The sequence below is a fragment of the Lissotriton helveticus genome, chromosome 4_2 (genome assembly GCF_964261635.1).
Source record: "Lissotriton helveticus chromosome 4_2, aLisHel1.1, whole genome shotgun sequence".
NCBI lineage: Eukaryota > Metazoa > Chordata > Amphibia > Caudata > Salamandridae > Lissotriton > Lissotriton helveticus.
The window spans coordinates 85,511,879-85,531,573 of record NC_136064.1 but is presented as its reverse complement, the minus strand read 5'-3'; the positions used below and the strand labels follow the sequence as shown (position 1 = coordinate 85,531,573).

Genomic DNA, 19,695 nt, shown 5'->3' with positions numbered 1-19,695 from the left:
TGACCGTTTGCGACGCAATTTGTGAGGCTCTATTTGTCAGGTCGTACATCTGGCCCTTGGTTCCTTGGGTTCTCATAAATAGTATAGCACAACCGATCCCTTTATTTTGTCACTTGCATAACAACCTGTGATTAGCAAGCCACTTGTTTCTAAAAAGAATTGATTTTTCATGTTCTTGATTAATGCCTCCTTTGACCAAAGTAAATTCCAGCTGCACTGAAGAGCAGCTAAATCACTGGCATAGTCAAAAAGCCTAACCATGGCCGTACCTAAGCAGCAAATTATCCTTCAATAGACAATCTTCTGCTGGTGGGGAAAACTTTAGAAAAAACAGTGGCCAAACAATGTAACAACAAATTCACCAAAGGACACCGCCTGGCCAACAATTTATCTGGATTTAGACCAGGTGTCAGCATCGCAACTGCACCTTTAAAAGTAGTGCACAGCATAGTCCACATTAGGGACAAAGGCCACACGTCTGCTAATTGTGCTGGGCACTAGAAAAGCTGCAGAGACACTTTACTGCACCATCAGCGCCAGGACACCGGTTGGTAACAGCGCGCTCTATAAATTATATAAATAAATAAATAAATAAATAAGTAGACATCAAGACAGGGAGCCCATCGGTCCTGAAGAGCCCAACGAACTGTGATAGTGAAAATGTGCTATACCTGATCACCTGTCCGTGCAGCCTACTCTATGTTGGCATGACTACTCGGAAGATAAAGATACGAATAAATGGAACATCGTAGCACCATAGGTGCAAAAAGAATGACATCAAACTAACACAATACTTTTTTGGAAGCTAACCACAATGATGGTGACCTATCCTGGGTGGTACTGGAGAAAGTGGCAGCAGATGCGCTGGATATAACCAAACCATAACATTTTTCACCTTGGAGCAGAGGTGGGTGTACAGCCTGAGATCTGGGAAAAATGGTCTGAACGACAAGATACCTTGGTTACAGTTGTGAAGCGCTGTCTCTATCAGTTATACCAAGCATAGATACTATATCTGAGCCTTCACGGAGCACATTGACCGAGGCCAAAGTAGTATGTTTCCCCGGCAGGGCGAGTGACCCTTTGGTATCATGACCCTGTGGTATCACAATATAAAAACATTATTCCTTGATATACATAGTAGAGCATTAGTCTTCGCCCTATAGGCAATAAAAGCCCCATTGCACAATCCCCCTTTCTTCCCTAAAAATCCTTCTTGTAAAAACACAGTGCTAATGTAGTACTACAACCACTGGGTTGACTGACTGCGTCTCTGCTAACACCACACAGGTGCAACCAGCCAGTGAGGGAAGCTCACGCAGAGCAATGCCTGCCAGACCGCTGAGCCACTACTTACAGATGCCAATGGTCGATAATCAGCAGCAGGATTACTTGCCACGAGGGGGACGTGCACATATTCATAGGTCCAGCTTTATTTAATCTACGCATGGAGCCTCTTAATTTAATACTAAAACCCGCAGGCATAACTCTGCATCAGTATGCAAATGACACCAAAGTCACTGCCTCTCTCAATTGCAAACATGGATGCCAGAGAACTTCCTCCTGCTAAATCCACAGAAAAGAGAAGTTCCTCCTCCTTTCAACATCCCTTAAAAGCATATTTCATGCTAATCTCTTGGAATCTTCTTAATTGAAGGGCTTGTTTGCCTACATCAAATAGCTACATTTCATCCTAGACTTATTTCATCTACTCATCATCTCTGGAGATCAAGGGACCTTAGAAATGAAAAAACCTTCTTCAGGAACTGCCTACATTCGAACATCTATAGCACAGAAACTAGTAACCTCCGGTGCAGCAACAGCAGCCTGGACACGTTAATCCCAACATGGTTTGAAGGGTGTATGTGGTATCTTCCTCCAAGTGTGATATCGATGTTTGGCTATCCTGTGGGAATAGCATGACACCTTGCAGACAATGCAAGCTTACATTATCTAAATACTTAGGGGCAGATTTACAAGCCCCTTTCATAATTTTTGCACCACCGTTGTGTCACTTTTAGAGACGCAGCGGCAGTGTAAAAAATGGGGCCCATTTACAAGTGACGCATCTAGGGACATGCGTCACGTTGTAAAGCCCTGCGGCACATTATCCCTGCTTCAGGTATAATGTATGCAGGGTGGGCGTTACCACGCAAAAAAGCCATGTAGAAGTGACGCAGTGAAATCGAATAGATTTCACTGCGTCACTTCTAGGACGCCACTGCGTCAAAACCTTACGCCTGCTTGAAGCAGGCATAAGGAGTGACGCAGTGTTGTGGGAATAGGCCTCACAATGCATTGCTGGATTTGCGTCGGGCTTGCGACACGACTTCAGCAATGCGTGACTTTTGCCCCAACTCTGTCAATCCTTGCACCATGGTCGCCGTATTGTAAAAAGGGTCTGAAGTCCCATCTCTTTCCTAGGGCTGTGTAATCCTCCTCTGTATGTGATGCCGTGATTTGAGTCAAAGCGCTAGGATACCCTCCGGGTGACAGTATGCGCTATATAAGAACGCTATACATACATACATACATGGTGGCACAAGGGTTTCTCAGAGTGGCACAGGGAAAGTGACGCATCCCTACAGATGCCTCACTTTCTTGTAAATCTGCCCCATAGATCTGTTAGCAGTCATGTAGTTATGTCAATAAATAGGTTACTCGCTCGTCCACATGATGCAGAAGAGATGAGGCTTTGATGCTGGCCATTGCTACGGATGACAATCATCAGCCTCACGTGTAGCAGACGTCTGAGCTACTTGTGTTCACACTGGCAAACCCAGTCACAAGCTCCAATGAATGAAGATGAGTCCCTGGTGTAAGCACCTACTGGCGAGCAAGGCAACCGAGAGGAAACTTGAGGAGGTAGAAGCACCTGAGTGGGAAGAGTGGAGCACTCTGGGATCCTGATAAGAAGAGACGGTACAGCACATAGACAGAAGTGTTGCAAGAAGAGTCTAATCAAGACCTCCCAAGACAAAACCAAGGCCTACATTGGCTGCCAGGGTCACCCCCACACATCTGTGACCAGACCATTCCCTCTGCCCCAAAGCCTACACCAATCCCCCATCTTAGAGTTATACCTCAGGTAATCCGTACGTATACGCTTTGGCATGAGACATCAGCGCAATGCCTCAGGCCACAGAAAAGGTTCAGACTGTAGACAGCATATCTTTCCTTCCAGTTATGCAGAATGCACAAACCAGCTCTGCTCACAGGCTCAGCCTCAGAGAGAAGAACAAAAAACTGGAGTTACAGAGATTTGAGCCATTGGCCAGCAGCGATATTCCTGGAGTTACATAGGCCGGCAGGCTTTGACTTCAGAAAGCAGAGTTTTCCATCAGAAAAGGATGTAACAGGCCTCTACATCATACATTATGGCTATCTTTCAGGTGACAAAGAACTTACAGGTTCAGGCCTCATGCAGTATGTATCTAAACACTTGTACCTACAGGCAAACATATACATTGCAATATGTTCACTTTCAGTCACAAACCTGTTGTTTGGCGGTGCTGAGATTATCTTCATAATGTTAAAATGTTTACCTGTTGTCAGTCTCAAACATGAATATCTGTGCTATTTGTCTCTTGTGTACTTGTGTCACTCCGGGGTTCATGGAAAAGTAGTTTTGCCCGTTTTGTTATTGCAGTATTTAGACTTTGACTTTCCTCCCTTGTATGTGTTATCAATTTCTGCCTTCTCTTCCTCTTCAGGGGTGGTGAAGCTCGAGCAAGGAGATGAGTTGGAGTTGGTTATTGCTGATCGGCCACAGGCACAAATCTCCCTAGATGGTGATTCCACATTTTTTGGTGCCATACAGCTGTTGTGACCAGCTCAGGCTCAGCCCAGTCTCACACTGAAGACTAAGTGTAACACGTAACGTGACATGAGGTTCTGATCTTTGGAAGAACCATTCATCACATCCACCAGACTCCTGTGGTCTGAGGAGTCACATATCATTTGACTGCTTCGTTGCGCGACAGTCCTTCTTTCGTATAGTTGTCTCTATGAACCAGACTGTCCATTCACTCGCCACCTTGTCCTTACGTGCATAACCCTATTTTCATTGTTTAGCAATTCCATGTGAGTTGTTGATTCTGCTGTTTGATAGACCACACGCAATGCGAGAAACTAGGATATGCCCAATCAGAGCCGTACATTGTTGGTGTAAAAAGTCTAGATCATATATATTCCAATACAGCTCAGATATAATTATGCCCATTGCAGTTGCATTCTAGTCACACATGTTAAAGCTCTTGCTGGTAAAATGTCTACATCTCAACCAGACCTGAACCCCAAACATTGCAACTGCTTGAATTACAAGGATCATTTGGCGTAGTGAGGAGGACTGTCAGTGACCTGAGTGTGGTTAGGAGGCGATGGAGGACTACCAGTGGCCTGACTGTAGGTAGGAGGTGATTAATGACTATCAGTGGCCTGAGTGTAGGTAGGAGGTGCTTAATGACTATCAGTGGCCTGAGTATGAGTAGGAGGCAATGGAGAACTACCAGTGGCCAGAGTGTGGATAGGAGGTGCTCAATGGCAACAAGTGGCCTGAGTGTGGGTAGGAGGTGAATAATTGCAACAGGTGGCCTGAGTGTGGGTAGGAGGTGATTAATGACTATCAGTGGCCTGAGTGTGGGTAGGAGGAGACAGAGGACTATCAGTGACCTGAGTATGAGTAGGAGGCAATGGAGAACTACCAGTGGCCTGAGTGTGGATAGGAGGCGCTCAATGGAAACAAGTGGCCTGAGTGTGGGTAGGAGGTGATTAATGGCAACAAGTGGCCTGAGTGTGGGTAGGAGGTGATTAATGGCAACAGGTGGCCTGAGTGTGGGTAGGAGGTGATTAATGACTATCAGTGGCCTGAGTGTGGGTAGGAGGTGATGAAAACTACCAGGGCCTGAGTGTAGGTAGGAGGTGATTAATGACTATCAGTGGCCTGAGTGTGGGGAGGAGGAGACAGAGAACTATCAGTGACCTGAGTATGAGTAGGAGGCAATGGAGAACTACCAGTGGCCTGAGTGTGAATAGGAGGCGCTCAGTGGCAACAAGTGGCCTGAGTGTGGGTAGGAGGTGATGAAAACGAACAGTGCCTGAGTGTGGGTAGGAGGCGACTGAGGATTGTCAGTGCCCTGAGTGTGAGTAGGAGGCAATGGAGGACTATCAGTGACCTGAGTGTGGGTAGAAGGTGATTAATGGCAACAAGTGACCTGAGTGTGGGTAGGAGGCGACTGAGGATTTTCAGTGCCCTGAGTGTGAGTAGGAGGCAATGGAGAATTACCAGTGGCCTGAGTGTGGGTAGAAGGTGATTAATGGCAACATGTGACCTGAGTGTGGGGAGGAGGTGAGGTAGGACTACCAGTGACCTGTGTGTAGGTAGGAAGCACTAGAGAACTATCAGTGACCTGAGTGTGGGTAGGAGGCAGCGGAAGACTGTAAGTGACCTGAGTGTGGGGAGGAGGAGACAGAGAACTATCAGTGACCTGAGTATGAGTAGAAGGCAATGGAGAACTACCAGTGGCCTGAGTGTGAATAGGAGGCGCTCAATGGCAACAAGTGGCCTGAGTGTGGGTAGGAGGTGATTAATGACAACAAGTGGCCTGAGTGTGGGTAGAAGGTGATGGAAACTACCAGTGCCTGAGTGTGGGTAGGAGGCGACTGAAGATTGTCAGTGCTCTGAGTGTGAGTAGGAGGCAATGGAGGACTATCAGTGACCTAAGTGTGGGTAGGAGGCAATGGAGAATTACCAGTGGCCTGAGTGTGGGTAGGAGGTGATTAATGCCAACAAGTGGCCTGAGTGTGGGGAGGAGGTGAGGTAGGACTACCAGTGACTTGGGTGTTGGTAGGAGGCAAAAGAGAACTATCAGTGACCTGAGTGTGTGTAGGAGGCAACGGAGAACTATCAGTGACCTGAGTGTGGGTAGGAGGCAACAGAGAACTATCAGTGACTGGAGTGTGGATAGGAGACAACGGGGGACTGTAAGTGACCTGAGTGTCGGGAGGAGGTGGCGTAGGACTACCAGTGACCTGGGTGTGGGTAGGAGGCAACTGAGAACTATCAGTGACCTGAGTGTGGGTAGGAGGCAACGGAGGACTGTAAGTGACCTGAATGTGGGGAGGAGGCGACAGATGACTATCAGTGACCAAAGTGTGGGTAGGAGACAATTGAGAACTACCTGTGACCTGAGAGTGGATTTGGAGGCAACGGAGGACTATCAGTGGCTGGAGTGTGGGTAGGAGGTGATTAATGGCAACACTTGGCCTCGGTGTGGGTAGGAGGCGATGGAGGACTACCAGTGGCCTGAGTGCGGGTAGGAGGTGACAGAGGATTGTCAGTGCCCTGAGTGTGAGTAGGAGGCAACGGAGAAGATGTAGCCTTATGGCTAGAGTGGTCGACCTCGAAGCTGGGGAATCGGGTTTGAGTCTCTGCAATGGCGCTCAACATCCTGTGATCTGCCAATCACTTAATCTCCCCGTGCCTAAGAAAAAAATAAATGGGTCCTTCTGTAACGAAACTGGTGCTCATGTAAAGCGCTCTGATACCCAATGTCTCGGGTCTAGTTTGCGCTATATAAAACTATAAAACAAAAAAAAAAACAATTTAAAAGTGGCCTGAGTGTGGGTAGGAGGCAATTAATGGCAACAAGTGGCCTGAATGTGGGTCGAAGGTGATGGAGGACTAGCAATGACCTGAGTGTGATATGAGGCGATTAAGGACTACCGGTAGTCTCAGTGGGGGTAGGAGGCAAGGGAGGACTCCTCGGGCCTTTAGAAGTTCTCAGTTCTAATTTGTCATTCCCCATTTCAGCCATCCACCCGCCACACTTGTCCTTTTGACATTGAGTGACAAAACTCAAAGAGATTGCTGTATGGTGATTTTCCTGCAATAGCTTTGACTGCAGTAATTCTGAAAGCTGCAATCTATTTGGTTATGCTACACTTGCATGGCTTCCTACTTCTGTTAATAGAAAATATATTCCTTTGGACGGAATTATATCATCCCCACGTCATACAATCTGCACACTACATACAAGCCGGGTATCGCACTTATCCAACTCACTCACCCATATTACAGAAGGTTGAACCATATGAAGCCGGAAACTGAACAATATAGGCAAAATTATAACAATTACAAATTCATTTATTAGTCATAAAAGGTCACAAGTAAAATAAAACAGACAATCAATTAACATGATCCCTCGCAATGAATAAAAACAACAATGTTTGCTAGAAAGCTGTTACATAAACAAACACAATAAAAAGAGAGTAAAAATGACATAGACAAACACAATATGTCTTTGAACTTCACACATCCATCGTATAACAATGTCTGAAGCATGGAACCTAGTATTTTATAGTTGGTACTCGTAAACCTGTGTAGACGGATTGTGTACTAGATTGGGCGTCGACGCATTTCGATGGGTGAATTATATGTCCATCTTTCTCAAGACCAGCGGATTTATTCTCTTTGATTATTAATAAACTTTGTGAAATAACCTATGGAGACCTGTATAATAAAACACAACAATAATAGGTTATTCCTAATCTAAAACAGAATAAAAAAAAATGTAGAGAATTCAAAACGAACTGATTTCATTAATTTAGCTAAAGTCTAACAATACACATTTTTGAATATAGCTATAGGTCTTATATAGTTTGCGATTTTGCTCTCCCCTGAGGCGAAAAGCCGGGGGAATCTCTCTTTACCTTTCATACTGATGATTTAGCTTTCAGTCGCTGACCTACAAACGACGAATTTTAAAAATTGTAAAATATTTTAAATTGTTCTTTTTTAACCGGACATTACCTCGTGGGTGAGATTACTTCACCTGAGGTCTCCGGGTTGTTGCCAGACTAAGCGCGCTGCTAGAAGGCGCCCTGACCTCACCTGACCCTCCCGAGGCGCCATCTTGGTGAGGGAAGGTCAGCGCTCCAGTCGATAGAACCCTCCCGCCCTCCCAGGTACTTAAAGCAGGGACAGGGTGGGTGAAGGTAATTTGCGATTTTGCTCTCCCCTGAGGCGAAAAGCCGGGGGAATCTCTCTTTACCTTTCATACTGATGATTTAGCTTTCAGTCGCTGACCTACAAACGACGAATTTTAAAAATTGTAAAATATTTTAAATTGTTCTTTTTTAACCGGACATTACCTCGTGGGTGAGATTACTTCACCTGAGGTCTCCGGGTTGTTGCCAGACTAAGCGCGCTGCTAGAAGGCGCCCTGACCTCACCTGACCCTCCCGAGGCGCCATCTTGGTGAGGGAAGGTCAGCGCTCCAGTCGATAGAACCCTCCCGCCCTCCCAGGTACTTAAAGCAGGGACAGGGTGGGTGAAGGTAATTTGCGATTTTGCTCTCCCCTGAGGCGAAAAGCCGGGGGAATCTCTCTTTACCTTTCATACTGATGATTTAGCTTTCAGTCGCTGACCTACAAACGACGAATTTTAAAAATTGTAAAATATTTTAAATTGTTCTTTTTTAACCGGACATTACCTCGTGGGTGAGATTACTTCACCTGAGGTCTCCGGGTTGTTGCCAGACTAAGCGCGCTGCTAGAAGGCGCCCTGACCTCACCTGAACCTCCCGAGGCGCCATCTTGGTGAGGGAAGGTCAGCGCTCCAGTCGATAGAACCCTCCCACCCTCCTCAGCCCAGTTACAAATAAAAGCATGGCACCATCCCGTCCGCGCAGCGGGCGGGCGCAGCGGGCGCGCCAAAGGCGCGCCAAAGGCGGGCCCGTCTGCGCCCGTCCGCGCCGGGACCGGGCCCAGGGCCACAACCCCTGCTTCTCGCACCATTTACTCTCGTAATGAACTCATGGAGCTGTGCCCTTCTTATGCTCCGCTATGTACTAAAGCGGATGTATCACTCACTCCATTTGCTTCAGGCACACGGTGTTCACATTGTAACTCTCTATCTATGCTTGTTAACCCCACGCGGCATATCAAAACACGAGCTATGGAGGAAGACACACATATTTCCATGGCACTTGTTAATGCGCGTTCACTCAGTAAACACTGTCAGGACATAGCCGACCTAATAAATGATCATAATTTAGACGTCCTTTTTATCACCGAGACTTGGTCCGATGAAGCATCTGCCCCTGACTATGTTATAGCAGTTCCCCCTGGCTTTAGTGCCTATCGGCAGGATAGGCCCAAAGGTAAAGGAGGTGGAATAGCCATCATAGCTAGAGACTTATATAAAACGCGTTGCTCACCTATCCCTATCAATGCATGCGAAGCCATGCATTTTGATATCAAGCTGGCTCCCACGTTTAATTTTAAGGGGACATTGATATACAGACCCCCTGGTACTAGATCCGCGTTTCTCACAAATCTTACCAACATCACCGAATCTATAGCGGCAGAAGAATTCACCACGATATTGGGTGATTTCAACTTTCATCTAGAGCTCCACAGTGACAGGGACACCATTTCCCTCGTATCAGACCTTGACACGATGGGCCTCAGACAGTTGGTTACAACTTCTACTCACCTGGCAGGCCACACGCTGGACGGTATCTTCACTAATGTGGAAGGACTGTCCATCACCTCTGTTCTTCCAATGACCTGGACAGACCATTCAGTTATCATTAGTGAACCTACCATCAAAGGGCCGCAGAGTAAAATAAGGTCTCCTGCTATAAAGGGCACGTTCAAAGCGTGGAAGGACATTAACCCCAATGACTTAAGACTGCTTCTCCACACCACAACCCCAGAATTATCCACTGACCCAACGACTGCCACTAATCAATTTCAAAAATGGTTGGGTGAAGCTTCAACTCAGTTGGCACCCACCAAATCAATTTCTAAGAATAGAAACAGGCCTAAAGCTAAGTGGTATACGAAACAACTAAAAGACCAAAAACAACTTACTAGGAATAAGGAACGACAATGGCGTAGAACCTACGACACTGAAACCAAGGTCAATTATAAGAAAACCCTGGCTACCTATAAATCAATGATAATAACAGCAAAAAAGGATTACTACACTCGCCATATAGAATCTGCCAAAAATTCTAGCAAAGAGCTTTATCTCGTTGCTAAAACCCTTGCGGGTAATGCCCCGGATCTTAATCCACCCCCATCACAAACCCTATGCGATGCCTTGTCAGACTTTTTCTTTACTAAAGTTAATGATATTTATCAAGATTTTAATCTTGACCAGGTCCACAGTAGTGTCACTATTTCTCCGGTCACGGCAGTGACACCGGCTAGCACCACTATGACATCCTTTAATGCCCTCACCACCGATCAAGTCAAAAGTATCTTTAACACGATTAAAGCTGGATCAGCTTTGGATCCCTGCCCTACCTCTATACTTGCCACAGTACCAGATATAGTCATCCCCATTATAACCACACTCTGTAACACTATTCTGGCATCCGGAACCTACCCCGATGCGCTGAAGAACACACTAATCAAACCTCTGCTGAAAAAACCGGGGTTAGACAAAAGCGAACTAAAAAATTATCGCCCGATTGCAAGCCTCCCTTTCCTAGCGAAGGTTATAGAAAAGGCCATGAACCAGCAGCTGTCATCTTATATAGAGAACAATCATCTGCTGGACGATACACAGTTCGGCTTCCGCAAACATCATGGCACGGAAACCGCACTCATTAAAGCAGCCGACGACATAAGAGTCATCCGTGACCAAGGAGGTACTGCGGTATTAGTCCTCCTTGACTTGTCTGCTGCCTTCGACACGGTCGACCACAAGATCTTGGTCGACCGTGTCGAGAGGATGGGCATTCAGCTTACTGCTAGAGATCTTCTGGCCTCTTTTCTGGCCAATAGAACCCAGGCAGTTACCCTGGGCCCCTTTCAATCTGCCGACTTGTCGTTGCCGTGTGGGGTCCCACAAGGCTCATCCCTGAGTCCGACACTATTTAATATATATGTGTCGGACCTTGCTAGTGTCATCAAAGCCTACGGGATGGGCCTGACCTCATACGCTGACGACACTCAGTTGGTTTTGGCCATAAGAGATGATGGACAGAAGATGGCGGAGAGTTTCCAAGATGGGATGACTGCAATTAGTGAGTGGATGGCAAGAAATTGCCTGAAGCTCAACTCTGATAAAACAGAGGTGGTTATATTCGGTAAGCTCTCCCCACTCTGGTCGGCAACCTGGTGGCCAGCAGCCATGGGTACACCTCCTTGCCCCTCGGTCAAAGTTAGAAACTTAGGTGTCACCTTTGACAACCAGCTCAACTTTATGGCCCATGCGAATAAAGTGGCTGCTAACCCTCACTTTAAGTTACGTACTGTAAGGAAAATCATACCATACTTACCTGAATCAGCAGCAAAAACACTAGTCTCCTCGCTAGTGTTGTCTTCACTAGACTACTGTAACGGTCTGTTGCTTAACGCCCAGAACAGAGTCATCAAAAAATTACAGACCGTTCAAAATGCTGCTGCCCGCGTACTTGCAAAAAAACCCAGATTTGCCCCCATTTCGGACACGCTTAAAAAATACCACTGGCTGTCCATTCACAATAGGGTCAAATTCAAATCTTTGTGCACGGTTTTTAAATCACTTCAGGATTTAGGACCTCGATTCTTTAAAAAACAACTGACTCCGTACTATCCTGTGAGAAAGCTCAGATCCACATCTTCTAACCAGCTAGTGGTTCAACGTAGCCGTACAGTTTCCTGGGGTGATCGCCGCTTCTTAATCTCGGCCCCCAGACTCTGGAACACCCTACCCATTGATATTAGGACCAGTTCTACTCTTCTTCAGTTTAGAAAAAAACTGAAGACATGGCTTTTTAATCAATAATTCACTTCCTGTTTTTTTCTGTCTAGGGTGAGACTTTAATGCAATTTTAGCGCCGAGACGCCTAAGGGTAATTGCACGCGCTTTATAAATGGCATTAAATAAACATAAGCACAAGAGGCTTAACAAAAACATCAAACTTGGTCCTCCATGCATGACATTTTGGAAACATACACGCCATTTTGTGGTGCTTAACGAAATAACAAAACAGCATTTTTCCTAAAAGCCACTGTCAATCCTGTGTCTCTTCACTGGCATAATTAGGCAATTTTATTTGATTTCTAATGACTTATGGTGTTAGCAACTTAATACCATACTCATGTGCTTTACCGAGGACAGATGTTTGTCTCTCTCAGTAGGTTTGAGGACATGCACAGCTACTGTGCACTAACCACACAGCTGAAAGCTGAGTGCTTGTAAATTATCTGATGCAACCACATCCAGTGTGAAATTGTCAGTTGGTCTCAGCTTGAACGTATTAGGTTTGTGATGTCTTTGAAAGGGTGGAAAGTGGGGGAGCCAACACAAATACCAACGTGTCAAGAATATTCAATTACTTTTCCCAGTTTTTCCATGAGATGGCAAAATGTACAGCAAAAACCACAGGCCCTATGAGAGCAGCCCTGCATGTGGCACAGAGGCAAGATGTGCGACTAGCAGACCTCACAGTAAAATAGAACTTCTGGTCGATATTGTCAAACAATGATTTTCTTTTACATTTATTCTAGACATGGAAACCAAAGAAATTTCTAAAACGCTGAAACAAAAAGAAGTCTGAAATAATGAAATCTACATAGCATAGCTATACAATTCAGGCTTAAATGTATTCATAGTTTATAAAATCATAAAAACTTGTGTAATACACAAATAAGACTGAATCCTTACAGTGCAATGTCCAAGAAGGAATTAACAATGCATTTGTTTGTCTGGGTAACAAATACATCTCATAGAATTCAGATGTCATCAGTGATGTCACTGGCCAGGTCATGAGTGATGTAATATGTGAGCTCATAAGCAGTGCATTGCTGCCGTGTAAGTTATAGTTACCTTAGGGAACTATAACTGCTGAATTTCGATGGTTTTGTAAGAGTGAAATGTCAGCCTAACTATTTCGTCCCTGTAACCTTTGTTTTTTCCAGTGAATTTCTAAGGTTTTCTTTATTCCATTTCCTAACTATAACATCTTTGTAACATTTTTTTTGTGAGTTTCTAAGGTTTTTTAAAATGTTATTTTTTAATAATAACGTCCCTGTAGCCTTTGGTTTTTTCATTACATTTCTAATGTTTTTTATGTTGTTTGCTAACTATAACGTCCCTGTAACCTTTGATCTTTGTAGAGAATTTCTACGTTTCTAAAATGTTATTTTTCAACTATAACATCCCTACAACCTTTGTTTATTATCATAAATAGATCTTCGTATAGGAGAAAGCAATATAGAGAAAGTATTGAGGGTCTGGAGGTGGAGATGAAGGCAATTCAGAATAATTTGGGGGCCAACATCGGCTCTGAAGCTGACTGTAAGAGACTTGGTCTACTAAAATCTCAATTAGATAGCATATTACAGAGTAGGGTAGCCAAACGGTGGGAGGCGAGCAAGAATTCACATTTCGAGTTTTGAGAGGCGGCGGGAAAGATCCTTGCCTGGAAAACCAAGGCCAACCAAGCTCGAAATTACATTAGGGAAATCAAGGTGGGGGGCGGGGGGGGAGAGTCCCCTCGGCTGACTCAACTAGAAATTGGGGCTGCTTTTCAGGACTTTTTTCAGGCGATTTATAAAGAGGACATCGGTGTAGACACGAGTGAGTGTGAGGCCTGGTTAAATCCAATTTTCACCCCTAAGCTCTCGATAGAGCAAAGCAAGACCTTGGAAAGAGAGATCTCTGTGGAGGAAGTTAGCAAGTTACTAGGGAAGGGAAGCCGGGGAAAGGCAGCAGGCCCGGATGGGCTACCAGGGGAACTTTATAGAGCCCTAAGCGGAGAGATTGCTTCGGTCTTGGCTGCTGTTTTTAACAGCATTCTTTTGGAAGGTTCGGACCCTCCTAAGTCGTGTAATGATACCACCGTGGTTTTAATACCAAAACCAGGGAAAGATGTGAGGGATTGTGGGTCATATCGCCCGATATCACTCCTTAATAGTGATTATAAAATCTTTGCTGCTATTATGGCGGCTAGGCTGGGGGCGGTGGCTAGCACAATTATACACGATGATCAAAAGGGTTTTGTTAAGGGCAGACAGCTATCAGACCTCACGCAAGATCTAGTTGGGGCAATTGACATCGTCACTACCTTTTCTCTTCCGTTTGCTGCCTTTACGTTGAATGCAACAAAGGCCTTTGATAGGGTCAATTGGGCCTATCTGGCTGTAGTTATGAGGAAATTCAATCTACCTACAAATTTCTGCCGTATGATATCTCTTATTTATAAAGCTCCGAGGGCCAGGCTCTTGGTAAACAATCTTTTGACAGAGCCCTTTACCATCTCTAGAGGAACAAGGCAGGGCTGCCCGCTTCCCCCCCTCCTCTTTAATCTTTATATTGAGCCTTTTGCTCAGAATCTTAGAGAAGAGGCAAACATAACATCATTTAGCTTCGGAGGTTGGGATAAGCGGGTAGCTCTGTATGCTGATGACATCCTAATAATGACATCTAATTTAGATCAGGCTCTCCCAACAGTGATCAAGAGGGCAGAGGAGTTTGGTAAGATTTCAGGATATGAGATAAACTCCCGTAAAACGGAAATCATGACCTGGAATACCACTAGCACTCTTGTGGAGACTGTGTCCTCTATGCGCTATTTAGGCATCAGAATCTTTCAAGATGTCAGTAAGATCGCCGCTAACAATCTGGAGCGAGTACAAATCGAATGTCGGAAGAAGCTTAAGGCTTGGAATCACCTCCCTTTATCCATCTTTGGGAGGATAAACTTAATTAAAATGTCCATCCTGCCCATATATACTTTTCTGTTTAATTCTATTCCAATGGCGTTTGACAGTAAACAAATAGCCAAGTGTCAACAAGATGTCAATTCATTCATTTGGAGATATGGAGCCACACGTTTAGCCTGGAAGAAGCTAAGGAGGAGGAGGGAAAAAGGGGGTTGACGCTACCAGACCTACAATACTACGCCTGGGCGTTTGAATTATCCTTTTCTAGCATGCTTTTAAAGATACCATTGGACAACGCTAGGGGAAGGATGTTTCGAGCTATGTTAGAAGGTGCCGGTCTTCCATCAGCAGGTTTTCTCTATAAGTTTGGAGATCAAAAAAAAAAAAAAAAAAGTAAAACTTAAAATTCTCCAATCACTGGCTAAGAGCTGGTTTATAATTAGGAAGAAATTAGGGCTCAGCTATTTCTCTAACGCAGTACCCCTGTGGGACTCACATGGAACTCCCCCCGGTCTTAAAGACAGTTTGGCGTGTCCTATAAGAGAGGCTGGACTTCGGACTTGGGGAGAGTTGGTGGCAGGCGGCTCCATGATATCATGGGAGGACCTGCAGGAGAAAGTCGGGCCGCGTCTCTCTAGTTTTAAGTATCTACAACTGACCAGCTGGGCTCAGGCAATGCTTAGGAAGAGGGTTCCCCTGGGGAAAGACAGCAAGCTGGAAAATCTATTGGTAACGAGGCCAGGGGGGGGCAAGGAGGTTTCATGTTGGTACTGGGGGATCCTAGAAGAAATAGATGGAGAGTTTGTACTCCCTGAGAAGTTATGGGGAGGAGAGATGGGAGACCAGTGGGAGTCGAATTGGCAAATCTCATTTTCTTTGTTAAACAAGCTTGTGAAACCAGCATGGCTGAAAAAAAATCACCTCTTTACGTTACATCGAATATACCTCTCCCCTCAGAAGCTAGCTAAATATCAGCCTGGGAAAAAATGCAATAAATGCAATTTGCCGGAGGCTTCGGATGTGCACATGTTTAAGGAGTGCCCTGTTATCAGTCACTTTTGGGAGAAGGTGTTGGAGGCCTTGTCTTCTATACTTAATACGACATTGTGCATCTCTCTCCCTCTGATTATCTTTGGTTTAGACGACAACATCACTGGGCAGGCCAGATCCTTTTTGTTCTACGCAATTCTCCTGGCCAGGAGACAGATCTGCAGGTTCTGGGTGGATCCGGCTCCACCAACTTATGCAGGATGGTTGACGTCTCTCTATGAAGTTTCGGGGGTGGACTTGGCCAGATCCTGCAGCAGGAAAAGGCTTGCTTTCTGGGATTTCCTGGTAAATTGGAAGTAGGATGACCGGGTTTTTTTTTTCCCCCCTGGGTCCTATGATTAGGCCTTTTTCCTACTCCATGGACCGGTTGAAGGGTCTTCCCAGGTATGTGTTGGTTCAACAGGCGTTAAAGCGCCTAGATGGAGTGATGTAGTAGGTCTCCCTGTTGTGTAAAGGTCTACATCTTCCGCCAATCTAAATTCTTGTGCTCCTGTGGCCGTGCTATGTTAGTAGATCGTGGGGCTGGATGCAGAGGCACACAGTGGTGGTTGGCGGTTTTTCTCTGCACTAGGGTAACGGCAAAGAAGCGTGGAGAAGCGTGGCTCAGTGGTTAGAGGCGGCAGACCGGGAAGCTGAGATCGACCGTGGACCAGGGTTCAATTCCCCGCCTCGGCGGGTCTCGGGCTCAAAAAATTCCACGGACTCGACAATTCTCGCTCTGGTGCCTACTCAACTCACGGGGTCACACTCTGCGACTCTGGGCAATAGCTTGCTTAATCTCCACTACGGCCCCTCGCGGCGGGATGCCTGGCTTTCACCTTGTGGACACCCTGCCGGGGTTTCTCACAGGGGAATACCAGGACGGGTTCCCTAAGCAAGCGCCGGGACGCTCACGGGCAGCCGTGCGCTTTACAAATCCAGCACATTTATATTTACATTTACATTTACAAATGAGGACAAGATTTTTTTTTTTTTTTTTTAAAAGAATGTAATCATTATAACTCTTCTGACCTCAGTAGATTCCTACTGCTGACTAGGATTCAATCTGGGCAAAATGGACCTCACCTTCGTACTTTACTTTTGATTGTATATATATATACAGGTCGATTTGTAACAATTCCAGAAAACCGGTATATGCGGTGTAAATAAAGCCAGGGAATGATAAAGCTGTATTTTCACCCCTGTGAATGGCACGAAATATTTATGACGGTAAAGAACTTTCTACTTCTGTTCCACTCTGTGAATATAAGATATCTGACATTAGTACCTCATCAGTCTATCTCTCTCATTCTTCATCTGATAGTGCTGATAAGCATGACATTTTGGAAACATACACGCCTTTTTGTGGTGCTTAACGAAATAACAAAACAGCATTTTTCCTAAAAGCCACTGTCAATTCTGTGTCTCTTCACTGGCATAATTAGGCAATTTTATTTGATTTCTAATGACTTATGGTGTTAGCAACTTAATAACATACTCATGTGCTTTACCGAGGACAGATGTTTGTCTCTCTCAGTAGGTTTGAGGACATGCACAGCTACTGTGCACTAACCACACAGCTGAAAGCTGAGTGCTTGTAAATTATCTGATGCAACCACATCCAGTGTAAAATTGTCAGTTGGTCTCAGCTTGAACGTATTAGGTTTGTGATGTCTTTGATTGGGTGGAAAGTGGGGGAGCCAACACAAATACAAACGTGTCAAGAATATTCAATTACTTTTCCCAGTTTTTCCATGAGATGGCAAAATGTACAGCAAAAGCCACAGGCCCTATGAGAGCAGCCCTGCATGTGGCACAGAGGCAAGATGTGCGACTAGCAGACCTCACAGTAAAATAGAACTTCTGGTCGATATTGTCAAACACTGATTTCCTTTTACATTTATTCTAGACATGCAAACCAAAGAAATTTCTAAAACGCTGAAACAAAAAGAAGTCTGAAATAATGAAATCTACATAGCATAGCTATACAGTTCAGGCTTAAATGTATTCATAGTTTATAAAATCATAAAAACTTGTGTAATACACAAATAAGACTGAATCCTTACAGTGCAATGTCCAAGAAGGAATTAACAATGCATTTGTTTGTCTGGGTAACAAATTCATCTCATAGAATTCAGATGTCATCAGTGATGTCACTGGCCAGGTCATGAGTGATGTAATATGTGAGCTCATAAGCAGTGCATTGCGGCTGCATAAGTTATAGTTACCTTAGAGAACTATAACTGCTGAATTTCGATGGTTTTGTAAGAGTGAAATGTCAGCCTAACTATTTCGTCCCTGTAACCTTTGTTATTTCCACTGAATTTCTAAGGCTTTATTTATTCCATTTCCTAACTATAACACCTTTGTAACATTTGTTTTAGTGAGTTTCTAAGGTTTTTTTAATGTTATTTTTTTAATATTAATGTCCCTGTAGCCTTTGGTTTTTTCATTGCATTTCTAATGTTTTTTATGTTGTTTGCTAACTATAACGTCCCTGTAACCTTTGATTTTGTAGAGAATTTCTACTTTTCTAAAATGTTATTTTTCAACTATAACATCCCTACAACCTTTGTTTTTTTAAAGTGAATTTCCAAGGTTTTTTAAAATTTTATTTCCTAACTGTAACCTGTGATCTTTGAGAGTGTGTGAGTGAGTGCATGGGTGTTTCAGTGGGTGGGTGAGTGAGTGTGAGAGGGCCTCAATGGGTGTGTGAGTGTCTGTGTGGGTCTGGAAGTGGCTGCATTAGCGTCTCACTGGGCGGGTGGATGCAAGAGTGTCTGAGTGTGTGTCTGTGTGGGTGTGTCAGTACCTGTGTCAGTGACGTGGTCGAGTCCTCAGTTTTGCACAAAATATCTACCCAAGTGGAATACTTTATTCTAGTTAATTACTAAGTGCTACTTTCTTCGGTAAATGTCTATTGCATATTCTACACTAGAGCTGCGTAATCGAGCACAAAGGAATGTCACCAGTGACCTTGTGTGTGTTTTGACAATGTGCTTGTTCCTCGTGCATCTTTAGCCAGACCTTTGTGACAACATGAATCTTTCTATAGAGAAGATGATGAAAGAACAAAGAGGTAAATCTCCGCCAAACGAGGGTCCTTCTTCTTAACTATATAAAGGGCTTTTTTCTTTGGTGGAGACATCCTCATATTCCTCTGCATCAAGAACCCGCCACCAAAATAATCAGGAAATGCGCTGGGTGGCGTTTTGGTAAGCTGTCCATCATCCTGGCAAAAGGCGGGAAGACCTTTGCATACTCTTTTTTTTTTTTTAGTAAACAGATTTTATTGAACGTGTTTGCGGTCATACAATACAGTTCAGTCAAGAACTCAAGTGTTTGCAATAGTCACAAACTTCTGCATTACGACATAAATCAATCAATTGAACATTCTCAAAACACTGCTTCCCCCCCCCATCCCATTGGTGCCTATCACACTATGAATTCATATGAACTCCCTCCTGATAGGTCGCTGTTTCAGTACAGGAAAAATGGCAATAACGTGTTGAACATGCAAGGGAGGGAGCCTGGCTAAGCCTTGGGAGAAGCACAAGCAGGCGGCCTTGGCAAGTCAGTTAGTCACCCTCAAAGGACTCCCCTCCCTCTCTGCCATTAAGGAGTAGGGGCCGGCAATGACCCCTGAGATTGTGCCTCTGGTTCTTTTATGCAGTTCACCAGGACCTCCCAGGCTCATTCAACTTCCACTGAGCGCAGCCCCCTTGCCCTCATATCCAGCCCATTGTTCGAGTTCTCTGTGCCAAGCCATTATGCGAGGTCCCCCGGCACCTTCCAATGCTGTGTGATTTCCCACTTTGCCAGAACAAATGCTAGGTCCTGGAATCTGCTGGTGACCTTCGCCATGGAGGTATGCGAAAACCAGCCCAATAAAAAATGCCCCGCTGTGCAAGGATTCTCTTTGCCGATGGTGCCACCCACGGCTGTTTTAACCCTCCCTGTAGGCCCCGAACTGAGGGCAATCCCGTTGCATATATTTAAGCT

General features: G+C 44.9%; 1 protein-coding gene across 1 annotated transcript in view; it reads left to right on the top strand.

Moving 5' to 3' along the window:
- Nucleotides 1–4,610, top strand: part of LOC144752204 (tumor necrosis factor ligand superfamily member 13-like) — a 208,919-nt gene extending 204,309 nt beyond the window's left edge. Inside the window, exon 6 of the mRNA XM_078640154.1 lies at nucleotides 3,714–4,610. Within this exon, the coding sequence (XP_078496280.1) occupies nucleotides 3,714–3,829 (116 nt within the window). The 3' untranslated portion in view covers nucleotides 3,830–4,610. The remainder of the gene's footprint in view (nucleotides 1–3,713) is intronic.
- Nucleotides 4,611–19,695: the final 15,085 nt, after the last annotated feature.